Source organism: Schistocerca gregaria, chromosome 4 (assembly GCF_023897955.1).
Source record: "Schistocerca gregaria isolate iqSchGreg1 chromosome 4, iqSchGreg1.2, whole genome shotgun sequence".
Classification (NCBI taxonomy): domain Eukaryota; kingdom Metazoa; phylum Arthropoda; class Insecta; order Orthoptera; family Acrididae; genus Schistocerca; species Schistocerca gregaria.
In genome coordinates, this window is record NC_064923.1 from 208557588 (window position 1) to 208574105 (window position 16518).

The window sequence follows — 16518 nt, forward strand, 5'->3', positions numbered from 1 at the left end:
ATTTCTAATTGTTGTTGTTGTTGTTGTTGTGGTCTTCAGTCCTGAGACTGGTTTGATGCAGCTCTCCATGCTACTGTATCCTGTGCAAGCTTCTTCATCTCCCAGTACCTATTGCAACCTACATCCTTCGAATCTGCTTAGTGTAGTCATCTCTTGGTCTCCCTCTACGATTTTATCCCTCCACGCTGCCCTCCAATACAAAATTGGTGATCCCTTGATGCCTCAGAACATGTCCTACCAACCGATCCCTTCTTCTGGTCAAGTTGTGCCACAAACTTCTCTTCTCCCCAATCCGATTCAATACTTCCTCATTAGTTATGTGATCTACCCATCTAATCTTCAGCATTCTTCTGTAGCACCACATTTCGAAAGCTCCTATTCTCTTCTTGTCCAAACTATTTGTCGTCCATGATTCACTTCCATACATGGCTACACTCCATACAAATACTTTCAGAAATGACTTCCTGACACTTAAATCTATAGCCGATGTTAACAAACTTCTCTTATTCAGAAACACTTTCCTTGCCATTGCCAGCCTACATTTTATATCCTCTCTGCTTCGACCATCATTAGTTATTTTGCTCCCCAAATAGCAAAACTCCTTTACTACTTTAAGGGTCTCTATTCCTAATCTAATTCCCTCAGCATCACCCGACTTAATTCGACTACATTCCATTATCCTCGTTTTGCTTTTGTTGATGGTCATCTTATATCGTCCTTTCAAGACACTATCCATTCCGTTCAACTGCTCTTCCAAGCCCTTTGCTATCTCTGACAGAATTACGATGTCATCGGCGAACCTCAAAGTTTTTATTTCTTCTCCATGGACTTTAATACCTACTCCGAATTTTTCTTTTGTTTCCTTCACTGCTTGCTCAATATACAGATTGAATAACATCGGGGAGAGACTACAGCCCTGTCTCACTCCCTTCCCAACCACTGCTTCCATTTCATGTCCCTCGATTCTTATAACTGGCATCTGGTTTCTGTACAAATTGTAAATAGCCTTTCGCTCCCTGTATTTTACCAATGCCACCTTCAGAATTTGAAAGAGAGTATTCCAGTCAACATTGTCAAAAGCTTTCTCTAAGTCTACAAATACTAGAAACGTAGGTTTGCCCTTCCTTAATCTAGCTTCTAAGATAAGTCGTAGTGTCTGTATTGCCTCACGTGTTCCAACATTTCTACGGAATCCAAGCTGATCTTCCCCGAGGTCGGCTTCTACTAGTTTTTCCATTCGTCTGTAAAGAATTCGCGTTAGTATTTTGCAGCTGTGACTTATTAAACTGATTGTTCGGTAATCTGTCAACACCTGCTTTCTTTGGGATTGGAATTATTATATTCTTCTTGTAGTCTGAGGGTATTTCGCCTGTTTCAAACATCTTGCTCACCAAATGGTAGAGTTTTGTCATGACTGGCTCTCCCAAGGCCGTCAGTAGTTCCAATGGAATGTTGTCTACTCCGGGGGCCTTGTTTCGACTCAGGTCTTTCAGTGCTCTGTCAAACTCTTCACACAGTATCGTATCTCCCATTTCCTCTTCATCTACATCCTATTCCATTTCCATAATATTGTCCTCAAGTACATCGCCCTTGTATAGACCCTCTATGTACTCCTTCTACCTTTCAGCTTTCCCTTCGTTGGTTAGAATTGGGTTTCCATCTGAGCTCTTAATATTCATACAAGTGGTCCTCTTTTCTCCATAGGTCTCTTTAATTTTCCTGTAGGCAGTATCTACCTTACCCCTAGTGAGATAAGCCTCTACATCCTTACATTTGTCCTCTAGCCATCTCTGCTTAGCCATTTTGCACTTACCGAAGGATTTCTACTAGCTCTCGTGTTTTTTCCTACTTGATCCTCTGCTGCCTTTACTACTTCATCCCTCAAAGCTATCCATTCTTCTTCTATTGTATTTCTTTCCACCATTCCTGTCAATTGCTCCCTTATGCTCTCCTTGAAACTCCGTACAACTTCTGGTTCTTTTAGTTTATCCAGGTCCCATCTCCTTAAATTCCCAGATTTTTGCAGTTTCTTCAGTTTAATCAACAGGTCATAACCAATAGATTGTGGTCAGAGTCCACATCTGCCCCTGGAAATGTCTTACAATTTAAAACCTGGTTCCTAAATCTCTGTCGTACCATTATATAATCTATCTGGAACCTGTCAGTATCTCCAGGCTTCTTCCATGCATACAGCCTTCTTTTATGATTCTTGAACCAAGTGTTAGCTATGATTAAGTTGTGCTCTGTGCAAAATTCTACCAGGCGGCTTCCTCTTTCATTTCTTTGCCCCAGTCCATATTCACCTACTACGTTTCCTTCTCTCCCTTTTCCTACTACCGAATTCCAGTCACCCATGACTATTAAATTTTCGTCACCCTTCACTATCTGAATAATTTCTTTTATTTGATCATACATTTCTTCAATTTTTTCGTCATCTGCCGAGCTAGTTGGCATATAAACTTGTACTACTGTAGTAGGTGTGGGCTTCGTATCTATCTTGGCCACAATAATGCGTTGACTATGTTGATTGTAGTAGTTTACCCGCATTCCTATTTTCCAATTCATTATTAAACCTACTCCTGCATTACCCCTGTTTGATTTTGTGTTTATAACCCTGTAGTCACCTGACCAGAAGTCTTGTTCCTCCTGCCACCGAACTTCACTAATTCCCACTATATCTAACTTTAACCTATCCATTTCCCTTTTTAAATTTTCTAACCTACCTGTCCGATTAAGGGATCTGACATTCCACGCTCCGATCCGTAGAACGCCAGTTTTCTTTCTCCTGATAACGACATTCTCTTGAGTAGTCCCCGCCCGGAGATCCGAATGGGGGACTATTTTACCTCCGGAATATTTTACCCAGTAGGACGCCATCATCATTTAATCGTACAGTAAAGCAGCTTGCCTTCGGGAAAAATTACGGCCGTAGTTTCCCCTTGCTTTCAGCCGTTCGCAGTACCAGCACAGCAAGGTTGTTTTGGTTATTGTTACAAGGCCGGATCAGTCAATCATCCAGACTGTTGCCCCCGCAACTACTGAAAAGGCTGCTGCCCTCTTCAGGATCCACACGTTTGTCTGGCCTCTCAACAGATACCCCTCCGTTGTGGTTTCACCTACGGTACGGCTATCTGTATTGCTGAGGCACGCAAGCCTCCCCACCAACGGCAAGGTCCATGGTTCATGGAGGGGATATTTCTAATAACAAATCGAAATTTCACGCCGTTATCTTCTAAGTTGGTAAGCGTGCCACAAACAGCGTGCAGAATATCCTGTAGGTGGCAGCATAGAGCAGGTGCACATATACTGTCGCAGTATCAGTATAAAGATGGCCGCCCCACTTGCGACTTACACCAGGGAAGAACAGCGTTCTGCTATTCGGTTTTTTCGTGGTGAAGGTGTGAAACCTATGGAAATTCATCGACGAATGAAGATTCAGTACGGAGATGCGTGTTTGTCACAGCAGCAAGTCTACGAATGGAGTAGGAAATTCGCAAATGTGACTTCAGTGGAAGATACTCCTCGTCCAGGTGAGGCACAACGAGTTGTGACTCCACAGAACATTGGAGCAGTTGAAGCCATATTGAAGGAAAATCGCCGAGTGACACTGAATGACATTGCGGCATGTTTACAGATTAGTCATGGGACAGCACACCATAGTGTGCATGATGTGCTCCAGTTTCACAAAGTGTCTGCAAGATGGGTGCCACGGCAGCTGACTCCTGAAATGAGAGAACGACGTGTTGATGGATGTGAAGAACTTCTTCGGCGCTTTGAACGAGAAAGTGATGGCTTCCTTGCAAGAATCGTTACTTGGGACGAAACCTGGGGAGAGCGAGCAAGGAATGGCGCCATTCCTCATCACCAAAACCAAAGAAGTTACGAACAGAGGCATCAGCAGGGCAGATTATGCTGACTCTCTTTTGGGACGAAAAAGGCATCATTTTGGAGCATTACATGCCTACAAGGACCACTGTCACCAGTGCATCATACACAGATCTCCTAAAAAATTATCTGCGGCCTGCAATCAAAACAAAGCGATGTGCATTGCTGTCAGCAGGTATCCTTTTACAACATGACAAACAAATGCCCGACACTGCCCATACAACAGTTGCAACAATCACAGACTTGCAGTTTGAGTGTCTTCCTCATCTACCATACTCAGCAGACCTTGCCCCAAGTGATTTCCATATGTTTGGACCATTCAGAGACGCAATAGGAGGAAAGAAGTTCCGGTCTGATGAAGAGGTACGACACGCTGTGCATGAAAAGTTGCGCGGACTACCAAAAGAATTTTTTTCTAAAGGAATTTATGCACTTTGTAAGTGCCGAAGGACTTGCATTAAGCGTGGAGGAGATTATGTTGAAAAGTGATACAGGTTTGTACCACTTCTGCACAATAAATAATATTTAAAAAAATATTTAATGTTTTCATTTGACTCACCCTCGTAGGCTACAGGAATGCCCTCAAACGGAAACTTTTTCATCTCCCTTATAGTTTACCGGCATACGTATGCACAATGTAGGTTCGGATTAAAGGACTCATTTACTTTTTCAAGCAATCAATTAGAGAAGAAACTTCTTAAATAAGAAAATTGTTTTGGTAAACATCTCAGAACAATTAAATATGACATCCCTCATCAAACAGAATTAAGATGGAAGACAGCTCTAAATGTCATACACTTCATAAACGTATTACATCTGTGTAATGTTTTAGGAGTCATATCTGCACAGGAACGACATTAGAGAACAAATTTCCGATCATCAACCATTGTGATAAACACAAAAATTAAATTGACAATTTCGTTCCCTCTCTCGAATTTAAATGTATTGCTGCTCAGACTGTGATATGGAACAACAACAGGTGAACACTGGAACATAAACGTTTCTGTCTCGTTGCAGCAATTTGGTTCTTGCTAAGTTACTCACCAATACGCTTTTCTACGAACTCAGAATTGTATGGAGTTACCTAAAACCACTGGCGATTTCACAGGCAAAATAAAGCAATACAAATACGCGATATTGAAATTTTGTGGAAGATACTTACATGACCCAAGATTGACTCGGCGAAGTCGGCGCGTATGTCGACAACGAAGGAGTCGTTGGTGGAGAGGCCAAAGAACTTGTGCGTGTTCTCGTACCAGACGCGGCTCTCGTTGACGTCACGCTGAGTGAAGTTGTCCGCCAGCTGCAGCTGCCTCTGGGCACCCTGTGCGCCGCTGCACACACACGCCATGGGCGAACGCGTCAGTACAGTAAAACTGCGAACTCTTTTGTCATACGCGTCAGGTACACTTCACTCCCAAGATCAGAATATGCACTAGCTACTGGGAAAATGTATTGTACTGAAGTTATTAAGCACTATGATAGGTAGAAGCAAAAGACAGGAAAGGATGTTACTGTATTCATTTCCCTTGGCTTTTTCAGTGCATTTAAGGTCTATGAGATCTGGAAGGAGAGAGAATCCTGACGAAAGAGAGTACCACCATACCGGACAGGATCAGTAGTATTGTCGGACTGTTCGCTCAATGGCTCAAATGGCTCTGAGCACTATGGGACTTAAGATCTATGGTCATCATTCCCCTAGAACTTAGAACTACTTAAACCTAAATAATCTGAGGACAACACAGAACACCCAGCCATCACGAGGCACAGAAAATCCCTGACCCCGCCGGGAATCGGACCCGGGAACCCGGGAGCGGGAAGCGAGAACGCTACCGCGCGACCACGAGATGCGTGCAATATTCGCTGAATGTTGGACGATCGTAAGCAAACGCAGGAAGCCACTGAAAACATTTCCACTTAGTGTAATGAATGGCAGGTCTGCGTATGCGTGGGTAAAGTAAGGATAATGTATATCAAAGAAAAAGAACCCTATATTTACTACTTTGATGGGGAACATCTTGAGCACGTCACATACTTCAAGTAATCAGGGTTAAAGCCACGATGCGACGTGAAACGGGACTATCAGACGAAACCGGTATTAGGGAAAGCGAACGGAAGACAGATCTGTTGGGAAGGTTCTATGAAAGTGGAGTGAGTGAACTGCATCCAAGGCGCTAGTCTAGCCAATCCAAAGTATGCAAATGGTTGAGATGGCTCTAAGCACTATGGGACTTAACATCTGAGTCATCAGTCCCCTGGACTTAGAACTACTTAACGTAACCAACATAAGGACATCACACACATCCTAGGCCGGATTTGAACCTGCGACCGTAGCAGCAGCGCGGTTCTGGACTGAACCTCCTAGAACCGCCCTAAAGCACTGTTTCAGTACCTGTACGTCTTATCAAAGAGGCATCGCTAAAGATTTTGAACGAATTCAGGACGGTATGACACATAGGAAAAATGTTACGCAGTTTCTGAGAAGCACAGTATTCGAGGAAGCCCGTGATACCATTTAGCTGACACTACCGTACATCTCGCGTATGGGTCACGCATAACATAAGTGAGATTAGGGTGAGTACCGAGGCATACTGGCAGTAATTTGTTTCTCTAGCCCATTACGCAAATGGAGTAGGACAGGCGATTAGCGATATTGGTACGAAGTGCCCTGCGCCTTCCTGTATTCTGTGGCTTGGAATACATATGTAAAGAATAATTCCGTGATGATGGGGAGGGGTAAATGTATTAATTTGAAGTATGCGAACTGGTCGGGACTCAAAAGTTACAGCCGGCCGCGGTGGTCTAGCGGTTCTAGGCGCTCAGTCCGGAGCCGCGCGACTGCTACGGTCGCAGGTTCGAATCCTGCCTCGGGCATGGATGTGTGTGATGTCCTTAGGTTAGTTAGGTTTAAGTAGTTCTAAGTCCTAGGGGACTGATGACCATAGATGTTAAGTCCCATAGTGCTCAGAGCCATTTGAACCATTTCGAAAGTTACAAGCGAAAACCGTTCTGATACCGTTGACAGTGGACCTCTTTCACTGAAAGCACTTTGCTGTCCATTTTTTGAGGGGCGGTGGTACGGACCTAATCAAGAACAGAAGTCCAGTCAACATGGGTTCGCAAGTACATACCTTAACAGCTATGAGCACTTGTTCATTTATTAATTTTTGCTACCGCGAAACACATTTCTTCTACTGGCCAGGTGATGGTAGCTCTTTAAGTTGTGCACTTTAGAACCCGTGTTCACTAGACAATTTTTTGTTGATTAGGTTCCTAGTATCTCCTCCCCAAAGGAAAGACCTTGCAGTAACAAAGGTCCACTGTCAGCGATTTTCGCCTATAACTGTCGACCCGGTCCTTTCCGGACCAGGATTCTTTAACTCAAACTGATACATTTACTCTTCTCCAACATCGCTGAAAGTTTTTAACATCATCACGGATTCGTCCTGTAGTTACAAATATGCCCTTCATAGGCATGCTATTTATCTAAAATTAAACTAAACTTCGCCCGAATAGGCCAAGAAGCCTAGCGGTACCGACCAGCCGCCATGTCATCCTCAGACAGGCGTCACTGGATGCGGATTTGGAGCGGATGTGGTCAGCACACTGCTCTCCCGGCCGTATGTCAGTTTACGAGACCGGAGCCGCTACTTCTCCAACAAGAATGTATAGAGCGGTCAAAATAAAACTAACCAGTAAGATTGTTACAATAATACAATCGCAAAGTTTTCCAGTATGCGAAGTCTTTTCGGATAGTTACACTTTTTATTCGCTAAAGATCCCATCTGCGCCACTCTGCCACTACATTTGGCATTGCAGACTTTGCTGGACGTTTTGCCAAAATACTCCTATCCTTAAACATTTGCGCAAAGTGTTTCGCATACGTTTCCCACAAACTGCACTGCTCACAACAATAGGGAATGGACACGTGTATCATCGTCAACACTGTTTCGTGTTGCATTCAGCAGGTCACTAAACACGTCTGTTATTCTCAGTCACTCAGACGTAATGACACAGGAAATACCTGGGAACACACCTTGCGGGAGGTGCAAATCCGCAGACATGAGAAAGTAAACGGGTGTTGTAGTGAAATCAGTGTTCCCGGCATTTTCTGTGATGGGAAATCCTCCTGTTCATTAACTGGCGTCATGTTAGTCTTATATTTTACGGGATAGTTTTCTTTTGTTGGAAAGTATAAGTTGTCATTGTATTCTCTTGCGTCGTCCATTTACTTGTTTATAAGTTGGAATGGTGATAGTTCTCCATGAAACACAGCGCCTCGTTATATTGACGAACACAGTGAATTGTCACGACGTTTTTTGTCGGTAAATGAGATGAGATGGGAGAGAATCTGCGGACTTATGTGCTCAGCGTGATGTACTGCGATCGTGTATCAGTCTTGCAAACACAGTGATACTGAAGTGGCTGCACCGTCCGGTATGAATCAACACAATACGACGAGATGAGCGTCCCGCTGTTGACAAACGAGACCACGACTCTGTTCAAACCCCTGAGACTACTGACGGTATGCTCGACCTCCAGTGTAACTCGTCTAGCATATAAATCACGCCGGTGGATGAAATGCGAACTAGAAGGGCTCTGCCCCATGGCATACTGCAGTTACTACTTATGATTACTATATAACTGTATAGATTATATTAATCAAAGTTATAAGGGGGCCTTACAAGCTCTAAAAGAAGAAAAGGAAAAGAAAATAAATAATCGATCAAGGCAGCTGAAGAAAAGAAGACGAGATTTTTAAGCAGTCCACAATATAATGACTCGGAAATGTTTCTGAGAAGATGTGACAAGATACTACAAAAATCTTGTAATATGAACTATTGAAGACAATAAGAGTACAAACACAACAAAAGAGAAACGTAAGATGACAGATGGCACTGTAGCTGACATGCGTAACAGTTTCAAAATTTCTTTACTTTTTTTTACACTAAAAGAGATGAATTGGTAACGTCTCTACTTAATAATAAAAACAATGACATTTTGAAAGTAATACCAGGTAAGACATACAAATCCATATGGTATTTTCTAAATTATTTATGGCATGACCACTTCACAAGATCGAGGCATAAAAGACCTATGGTCTATCAGCATTCTGTCCGTAATGTACAAGATCTTCAGTAGAATTGTATGCAGTGAATATAGCACAAGTGATGTTTTGCAATTGAACAAAATGAATAATGAGTATGAATTAACGCTTTTTGGACATTAACAGGTTTTGAGAAAGATTTCGATTCAGGGGCAACAAAGCCTGAACCGAAAGTCCTTGAGAAAAAGGGCAATAATTCAACCTGTGAAAGTGTACCTAACAATAAATTCGTCAATACTTCAAGTTCTATTATTCATGATGTTAGCGAAAACTACTACTTTCTGTTTTGAAAGACGACTCAGGGATTCAGCATCACCAAAACTATTCTCTGCAGATCTAGAAGAATTCCGCGGATCCTTGACGTGCAAAAACGAAGAATGAACACGTATTAAGCGGACAGTGAAAATTTAAAAAAAAATCGAATTTTTTTGCTTAAAATATTATGTGAGACGGCTGTTATAGTGTTCCTTTTAGTTTGCCAGAAACTCCGTTATCGAGTTACAAGGTGATTTGTGAAAAAGTATCTCTGTAAACTATTCACAGAGGGAACAAATAGTCGATAGGTAATTTCAACGAAAGCCCAACAAGCATTACGGAAATTACGAACGTACTCGAACTTGAGATCTGACCAGACTGGTGCAACTTCTGCACAAAAGCGGACGAACAGTGTATCGAGCGAACAGAGAGGCGGATGACAGAACTTGCCTGCAGGACAACTATGGCCACGAAGAAGATGGTGACGCACCTCCTTTTGGATCTGGAAAGATTGCTGTATGTTCCAGGGATCGGTGAATAGAAGTATTTTTAACATAAAATATGCACCTCAAAATTTTAAATACTTTTTCTCGAAACCGTATTTTTCGTATTGACGAGAAACACAACTTGAGAACGGTACAAACGATTGTGGTTAGAATTTGATGGCGGTATTCTAAACTGAACTATCTGCCATCTTACGTAACCGTTTCGCGATATATTCAAAAAATCTATTTTCTGTGCACGGTTTTCTCTCTATTTTGTGGGCGAAGAAAATGACATTTGTTAGAACATGGCTCTTCTTTGTTATAACGTATTTTTTTTCAATAACCCTATGTACGCTGACAGTAAATATATTGAGAATGAGTTATACATAATTATTTTATTACAGGTCTAATAGGAGGGCTTCAGAACTCCCGCAAATGATCGATGCTCTGGCAATAGTGGTCCATTCCTCCTGGTGCGTCGGTTACAGGATGAGTCCGATATCTACACAAAATTATTTATTGCAGACAAAAGTGTGAAGAATGAAAATACGTCATCAGATATGGCATTAGTTTTTCTTTTACGAGAACAAAGTCATGAAAATCACCTTTTTTGTGGCACTGAAAGAGGGCTACCCCCTTAATGAAACATATCTGAAATACTTTTGAAGGAGGAAATGACAAATGGCTGATGCTGACGATGCTACTATAAAATACTGTTACTACTATTATTACTACTACTACCAACAACAACAATAATAATAATAATAATAATAGTGATAACGGTATTGTTAACGTTTTATAAAGGATTTAACAGGATCTATATTTTTCAGTTAGGAAGCTTCGTGGTACTTAATACAGCGGTGGCCTCGTAATAACGTTTTACAGCGAAGCCTTTTTGCAGTCTCACAGTCCTCAGCTTTTACGCCATTTATATCTCAATAAACGCTAACTCTCTCATCCTTTATTAGCAAAGACGCAATTTATGTGCTATACGTCACTGTGACATAATAACAAGGGAACCTTGTTACAAGCAGGATTTCCCACTAGAACCTTTACTGCTCGCTCAATCATCCTGTAGATTAATAAATGATAACAGAAGTCCTATATAAAGTGCACATCTCTTCTGGTAATTTACATACTCATGTTAGCGTGAGTGGTCTGATGACGCTGAAATCGGAAGGATAGCAAAACGATTTCAGTGCCCGCGGTTGACTGTGTTAGATCGACATTTACATCAGTCACCAAGAAACATTACATCACTTAAACAGTCTGATACCTACTGTCGTTCATTCCAAACAGTTTAAATCTCACATTTATGTTTTTTTCGTTTAATTATAATATTACACAATTAAGGTTCGAAAATTCGACATGGTCGTACAAATAAACTTTAGGCGTAGGTAACACAAATGTTACTACAATGTGATTTAAAAAAATGAGGCTTCCTTTCTCTCACGGCAGACAAATTTCAACTCTAGAAAAATGTGCAACTTACACGTAATGCCACCAGTTAACACTTTGAGTTTGCAGATGTCAGTGAAAATCTAATATCTTTGGATTTTCCGATATTTCGGAACGACAAAGCAGTAGATTTAAGTGATCTTGTATTCGATAATACGATTGTAACAGATTAGATTAGATTAGATTAGATTAGATTAATACTTGTTCCATAGATCATGAATACGACACTTCGTAATGATGTGGAACGTGTCAGGTTAATAAAAGATGTCTGTACAAGAAATTACATTACACAAAATATTGCATGACACTAATGATTAAGTTTTTTTTTTTTTTTTTACTTACTTTATATCTAAAAATTCAGCCAATGAGTAGAAGGAGTTGTCATCTAGAAATTCTTTTAATTTATTTTTAAATGTTAGTTGGCTATCTGTCAGGCTTTTGATGCTGTTTGGTAGGTGCCCAAAGACTTTTGTGGCAGCATAATTTACCCCTTTCTGTGCCAAAGTCAGATTTAACCCTGCATAGTGAAGATCATCCTTTCTCCTGGTGTTATAGGTATGCACACTGCTATTACTTTTGAATTGGGTTGGATTATTATCAACAAATTTCATAAGGGAATATATATACTGTGAGGTTACTGTGAGGATCCCTAGATCCTTAAATAGATGTCTGCAGGATGACCGTGGGTGGGCTCCAGCAATTATTCTGATTACACGTTTTTGTGCAATGAATACTTTTCTACTCATTTACAACAGGAGATACATACCTCAATAATAGTAGCAAACATTTGCAGTAAAACAGAAAAATTAAGTCAGTTTCTTACTGAAATATCATTTGCATCACGAGCAATTCGTACCAAACGACTTGGCGGATGATTAGGGTCCGCGTAGTTCTACGGAACATATAAGATGGAATGATCATGTCGTTATTCGTCACATATACATAGAAGTTGTTTCACAATTCCTTTTACACTCTTATAGGGTTTGTAGAAGGGACTTCGATAAAGTTACGATAAGGAATTCTTTCTTTCGCTGGTGCCATGTCCCGTCCTGACGCAGGGTCAGCATGGTTAGGAACGGGGTTAGCAAGTTTGTGGAAAGGGTGACCGGATGCCCTTCCTGCCGCCCCAGTTCGGTCGCGGGCTTCGAGAGCGTCAGTACCGAGTAATAGGAAGACGTTACTTAGACTGCGTTTTGCGAGCAGTGATGATGATGGAGTCCCATACTGCTTGACAGAGCGCAGGGGAAAGATGCCGTACCGCCGTACTAGGCAAGGTCCTGATGGAGGTGGTTTGCCGTTGCCTTCCTCCGACCGTAATGAGGATGAATGATGATGAAGACAACACAACAACACCCAGTCATCTGGCCGGCAGCGGTGGTCTCGCGGTTCTAGGCGCGCAGTCCGGAACCGTGCGACTGCTACGGTTGCAGGTTCGAATCCTGCCTCGGGCATGGATGTGTGTGATGTCCTTAGGTTAGTTAGGTTTAAGTAGTTCTAAGTTCTAGGGGACTGATGACCACAGAAGTTGAGTCCCATAGTGCTCAGAGCCATTTCGAGACCACGAGCTGCGGACTTGCGAGCAGTTATGGAGTATAAACGATACTGAATGCAGCAGGCACCAGAAGAACAGGAAAGAAGGTACAGTTATTTTATTTTTAGAAAGAAAGTATCGTATTATTAAGAAAGTTTATAGTTGATTTTAGCTCCCTGCCAACGGCCAACGGCAACTTCTCTCCTTCCGTGTTTGCGACGTGCGACATAACAAGAAATACGTGGGACCGCATACAGCCATGCTCTCTTTGTGGCTACCGATATTTGTTCAGAGTTGCTGACCTCTCGGCGCCGGTGAGTCGGTCGCAGGGTGGCGCGGCGGTGAGCGGATCGACGGGTGAGCTTTAATGGGGAGGTGGAGAGAAGACGTGCGATTGCCCAAGGAGGGGAGGTAGCCCTGTCGAGGTGTTTTGATAAGGCACTGTAAAGGCGAGAGTTGTAACGGCTGTTTCTTGAGATGGTCGGCGCAGTCGAGGAGTTGGTGGCCGTTAAGCGATGACATTTTATTGGCAAATTGTAGTGGCGACCTGCTTCTCTGATGTGTTTGGACTGATAAGGTCACATCATTTCATTCACATTTTTCACTGGCCATGCACCTTCTGCCTCCCGTATTACAAGTGTACCTCACTTCAGACAAACTACCGGCCGTTGTGGCCGAGCGGTTCTAGGCACTACAGTCTGGAACCGCGTGACCGGTACTGTCGCAGGTTCGAATCCTGCCTCGGGCATGGATGTGTGTGATGTCCTTAGGTTAGTTAGGTTTAAGTAGTTCTAAGTTCTAGGGGACTGATGACCTCAGCAGTCACATAGTGCTCAGAGCCATTTGAACCATTTTTTGAGACAAACTATTAGCGAGTTCTGTCGGCCGCTGTGACCGAGCGGTTCTAGCTCCTTCAGTCAGGAACAGCGCTGCTGCTACGGTCGCAGGTTCGAATCCTGCTTCGAGCATTGATGTGTGTAATGTCCTTACGTTAGTTAGGTTTTAGTAGTTTTAAGTTCTAGGGGACTGAGGACCTCAGATGTTAAGTCCCATAGTGCTCAGAGCCACTTGAACCATTTAGCTAGTTCTGAGTTATGAAAATCTGTTAGTAATCCATGTGTAGTCGAACCCTACGCAATTTATGGCACCATTTTGATGGAACTCGTGTTGCTTGGCGTCTAGTAGCGTCGGCATTCTGCCTTACCATCCCAACCGTGGGGCTTATTGTGGCTAATGTTTTAAAACTGATTGTTTAGTTTGTTCCAGACAGTCTGGTCGATCTGGAACTGTATAATGTACGAAGGAACGCTAACTCCGTGAGGCACTTGTGCGGAGATTTGAATGTCGGCATCTACCAAGGGGTTGATTATCATGGTGGGTTTGGGCTACACCTTCGGGTTCTGGCTTGTTCTAGTATCTGACGGAAATGAACGTTCCGTTGAGACGCAGGTGCACCCAATAACAGGCCTCTGACCTAACCGTTTGAAGGGGAGGAGCACCTGGGAAGTGAAGTCGGACGCACCTGCTGTACTCCTCGCCCTCGGTCGGGCCGATTAATCGGGTCCGAACGGCACAACCAGGTGTGGCCCGTGTTGGTCGGCCCGCAGGACGTTCATGTCCGCACTTGGCAGATGCAGTGAGCTATGAACTACACTCCTGGAAATTGAAATAAGAACACCGTGAATTCATTGTCCCAGGAAGGGGAAACTTTATTGACACATTCCTGGGGTCAGATACATCACATGATCACACTGACAGAACCACAGGCACATAGACACAGGCAACAGAGCATGCACAATGTCGGCACTAGTACAGTGTATATCCACCTTTCGCAGCAATGCAGGCTGCTATTCTCCTATGGAGACGATCGTAGAGATGCTGGATGTAGTCCTGCGGAACGGCTTGCCATGCCATTTCCACCTGGCGCCTCAGTTGGACCAGCGTTCGTGCTGGACGTGCAGACCGCGTGAGACGACGCTTCATCCAGTCCCAAACATGCTCAATGGGGGACAGATCCGGATATCTTGCTGGCCACGGTAGTTGACTTACACTTTCTAGAGCACGTTGGGTGGCACGGGATACATGCGGACGTGCATTGTCCTGTTGGAACAGCAAGTTCCCTTGCCGGTTTAGGAATGGTAGAACGATGGGTTCGATGACGGTTTGGATGTACCGTGCACTATTCAGTGTCCCCTCGACGATCACCAGAGATGTACGGCCAATGTAGGAGATCGCTCCCCACACCACGATGCCGGGTGTTGGCCGTGTGTGCCTCGGTCGTATGCAGTCCTGATTGTGGCGCTCACCTGCACGGCGCCAAACAGGCATACGACCATCATTGGCACCAGGGCAGAAGCGACTCTCATCGCTGAAGACGACACGTCTCCATTCGTCCCTCCATTCACGACTGTCGCGACACCACTGGAGGCGGGCTGCACGATGTTGGGGCGTGAGCGGAAGACGGCCTAACGGTGTGAGGGACCGTAGCCCAGCTTCATGGAGACGGTTGCGAATGGTCCTCGCCGATACCCCAGGAGCAACAGTGTCCCTAATTTGCTGGGAAGTGGCGGTGCGGTCCCCTACGGCACTGCGTAGGATCCTACGGTCTTGGCGTGCATCCGTGCGTCGCTGCGGTCCGGTCCCAGGTTGACGGGCACGTGCACCTTCCGCCGACCACTGGCGACAACATCGATGTACTGTGGAGACCTCACGCCCCACGTGTTGAGCAATTCGGCGGTACGTCCACCCGGCCTTCCGCATGCCCACTACAGGCCCTCGCTCAAAGTCCGTCAACTGCACATACGGTTCACGTCCACGCTGTCGCGGCATGCTACCAGTGTTAAAGACTGCGATGGAGCTCCGTATGCCACGGCAAACTGACTGAACTGACGGCGGCGGTGCACAAATGTTGCGCAGCTAGCGCCATTCGACGGCCAACACCGCGGTTCCTGGTGTGTCCGCTGTGCCGTGCGTGTGATGATTGCTTGTACAGCCCTCTCGCAGTGTCCGGAGGAAGTATGGTGGGTCTGACACACCGGTGTCAATGTGTTCTTTTTTCCATTTCCAGGAGTGTATTTGTAAGAGAAGTGTCTGATGTAGATTATTGCCTGTATAATTGGGAATCCGTATGTAAGATTACTCTTCCTTTTAAATAGATATATTTAGGCAAGGTTTTAAAACTCTCTGTAAGTGAACTTAGGATAGCCCTTTGGGCGAGCGGTGTTTTCCGTTTTCTATAAAATGGTATTACCTGTCTCATTCGAAAAGTTGTTACACAGTTGTTGGTAACTAAAGCAAACTGATGGGCTTTATGTATAAATGTTCTCTGACTGGGAATTTATTATTATAAATGTATTATTCTTTATTTGTTAATACTAAATACAGTAATTTACAGTGCATGAGTAAAGTTATCCTTTTTAAGGTATTGCCTTTCTCATTGGAAGAGTTGTTATATTTGGTTGGGTATTGAAAGCCAACTGATTGGCTTCACGTATATATGTTCTTATTTGTTTATGAAATTGTTATTCGTGTTCATTGACTTTAATAAATACGGTGAACAATACAAGGTGAATGCTCCCCTGCCTCAAGGTCCAGTCCTTCCGCTTAGTGCTTTGGGCGTTTTATGATACGCAGGGGTAATACCGGTTTCACACTTGACGAGGCAAGTGTGCAGAGTTCGTCCTATATGGGTGAAATGTATACTCTGCCAGTAGCAGAGGCTATGGCACAGTTGTCTGTAAAACATATTGTGATTTCTTGAAGCTCCTTCCCTTGGTATCACCACTCATGTTTCGCTC

General features: G+C 43.7%; 1 protein-coding gene across 1 annotated transcript in view; it reads right to left on the reverse strand.

Moving 5' to 3' along the window:
- Positions 1-16518, reverse strand: part of LOC126266933 (chondroitin sulfate proteoglycan 4) — a 551011-nt gene that overhangs the window by 42676 nt on the left and 491817 nt on the right. The window contains exon 19 of the mRNA XM_049971625.1: positions 5048-5219. Within this exon, the coding sequence (XP_049827582.1) occupies positions 5048-5219 (172 nt within the window). The remainder of the gene's footprint in view (positions 1-5047; positions 5220-16518) is intronic.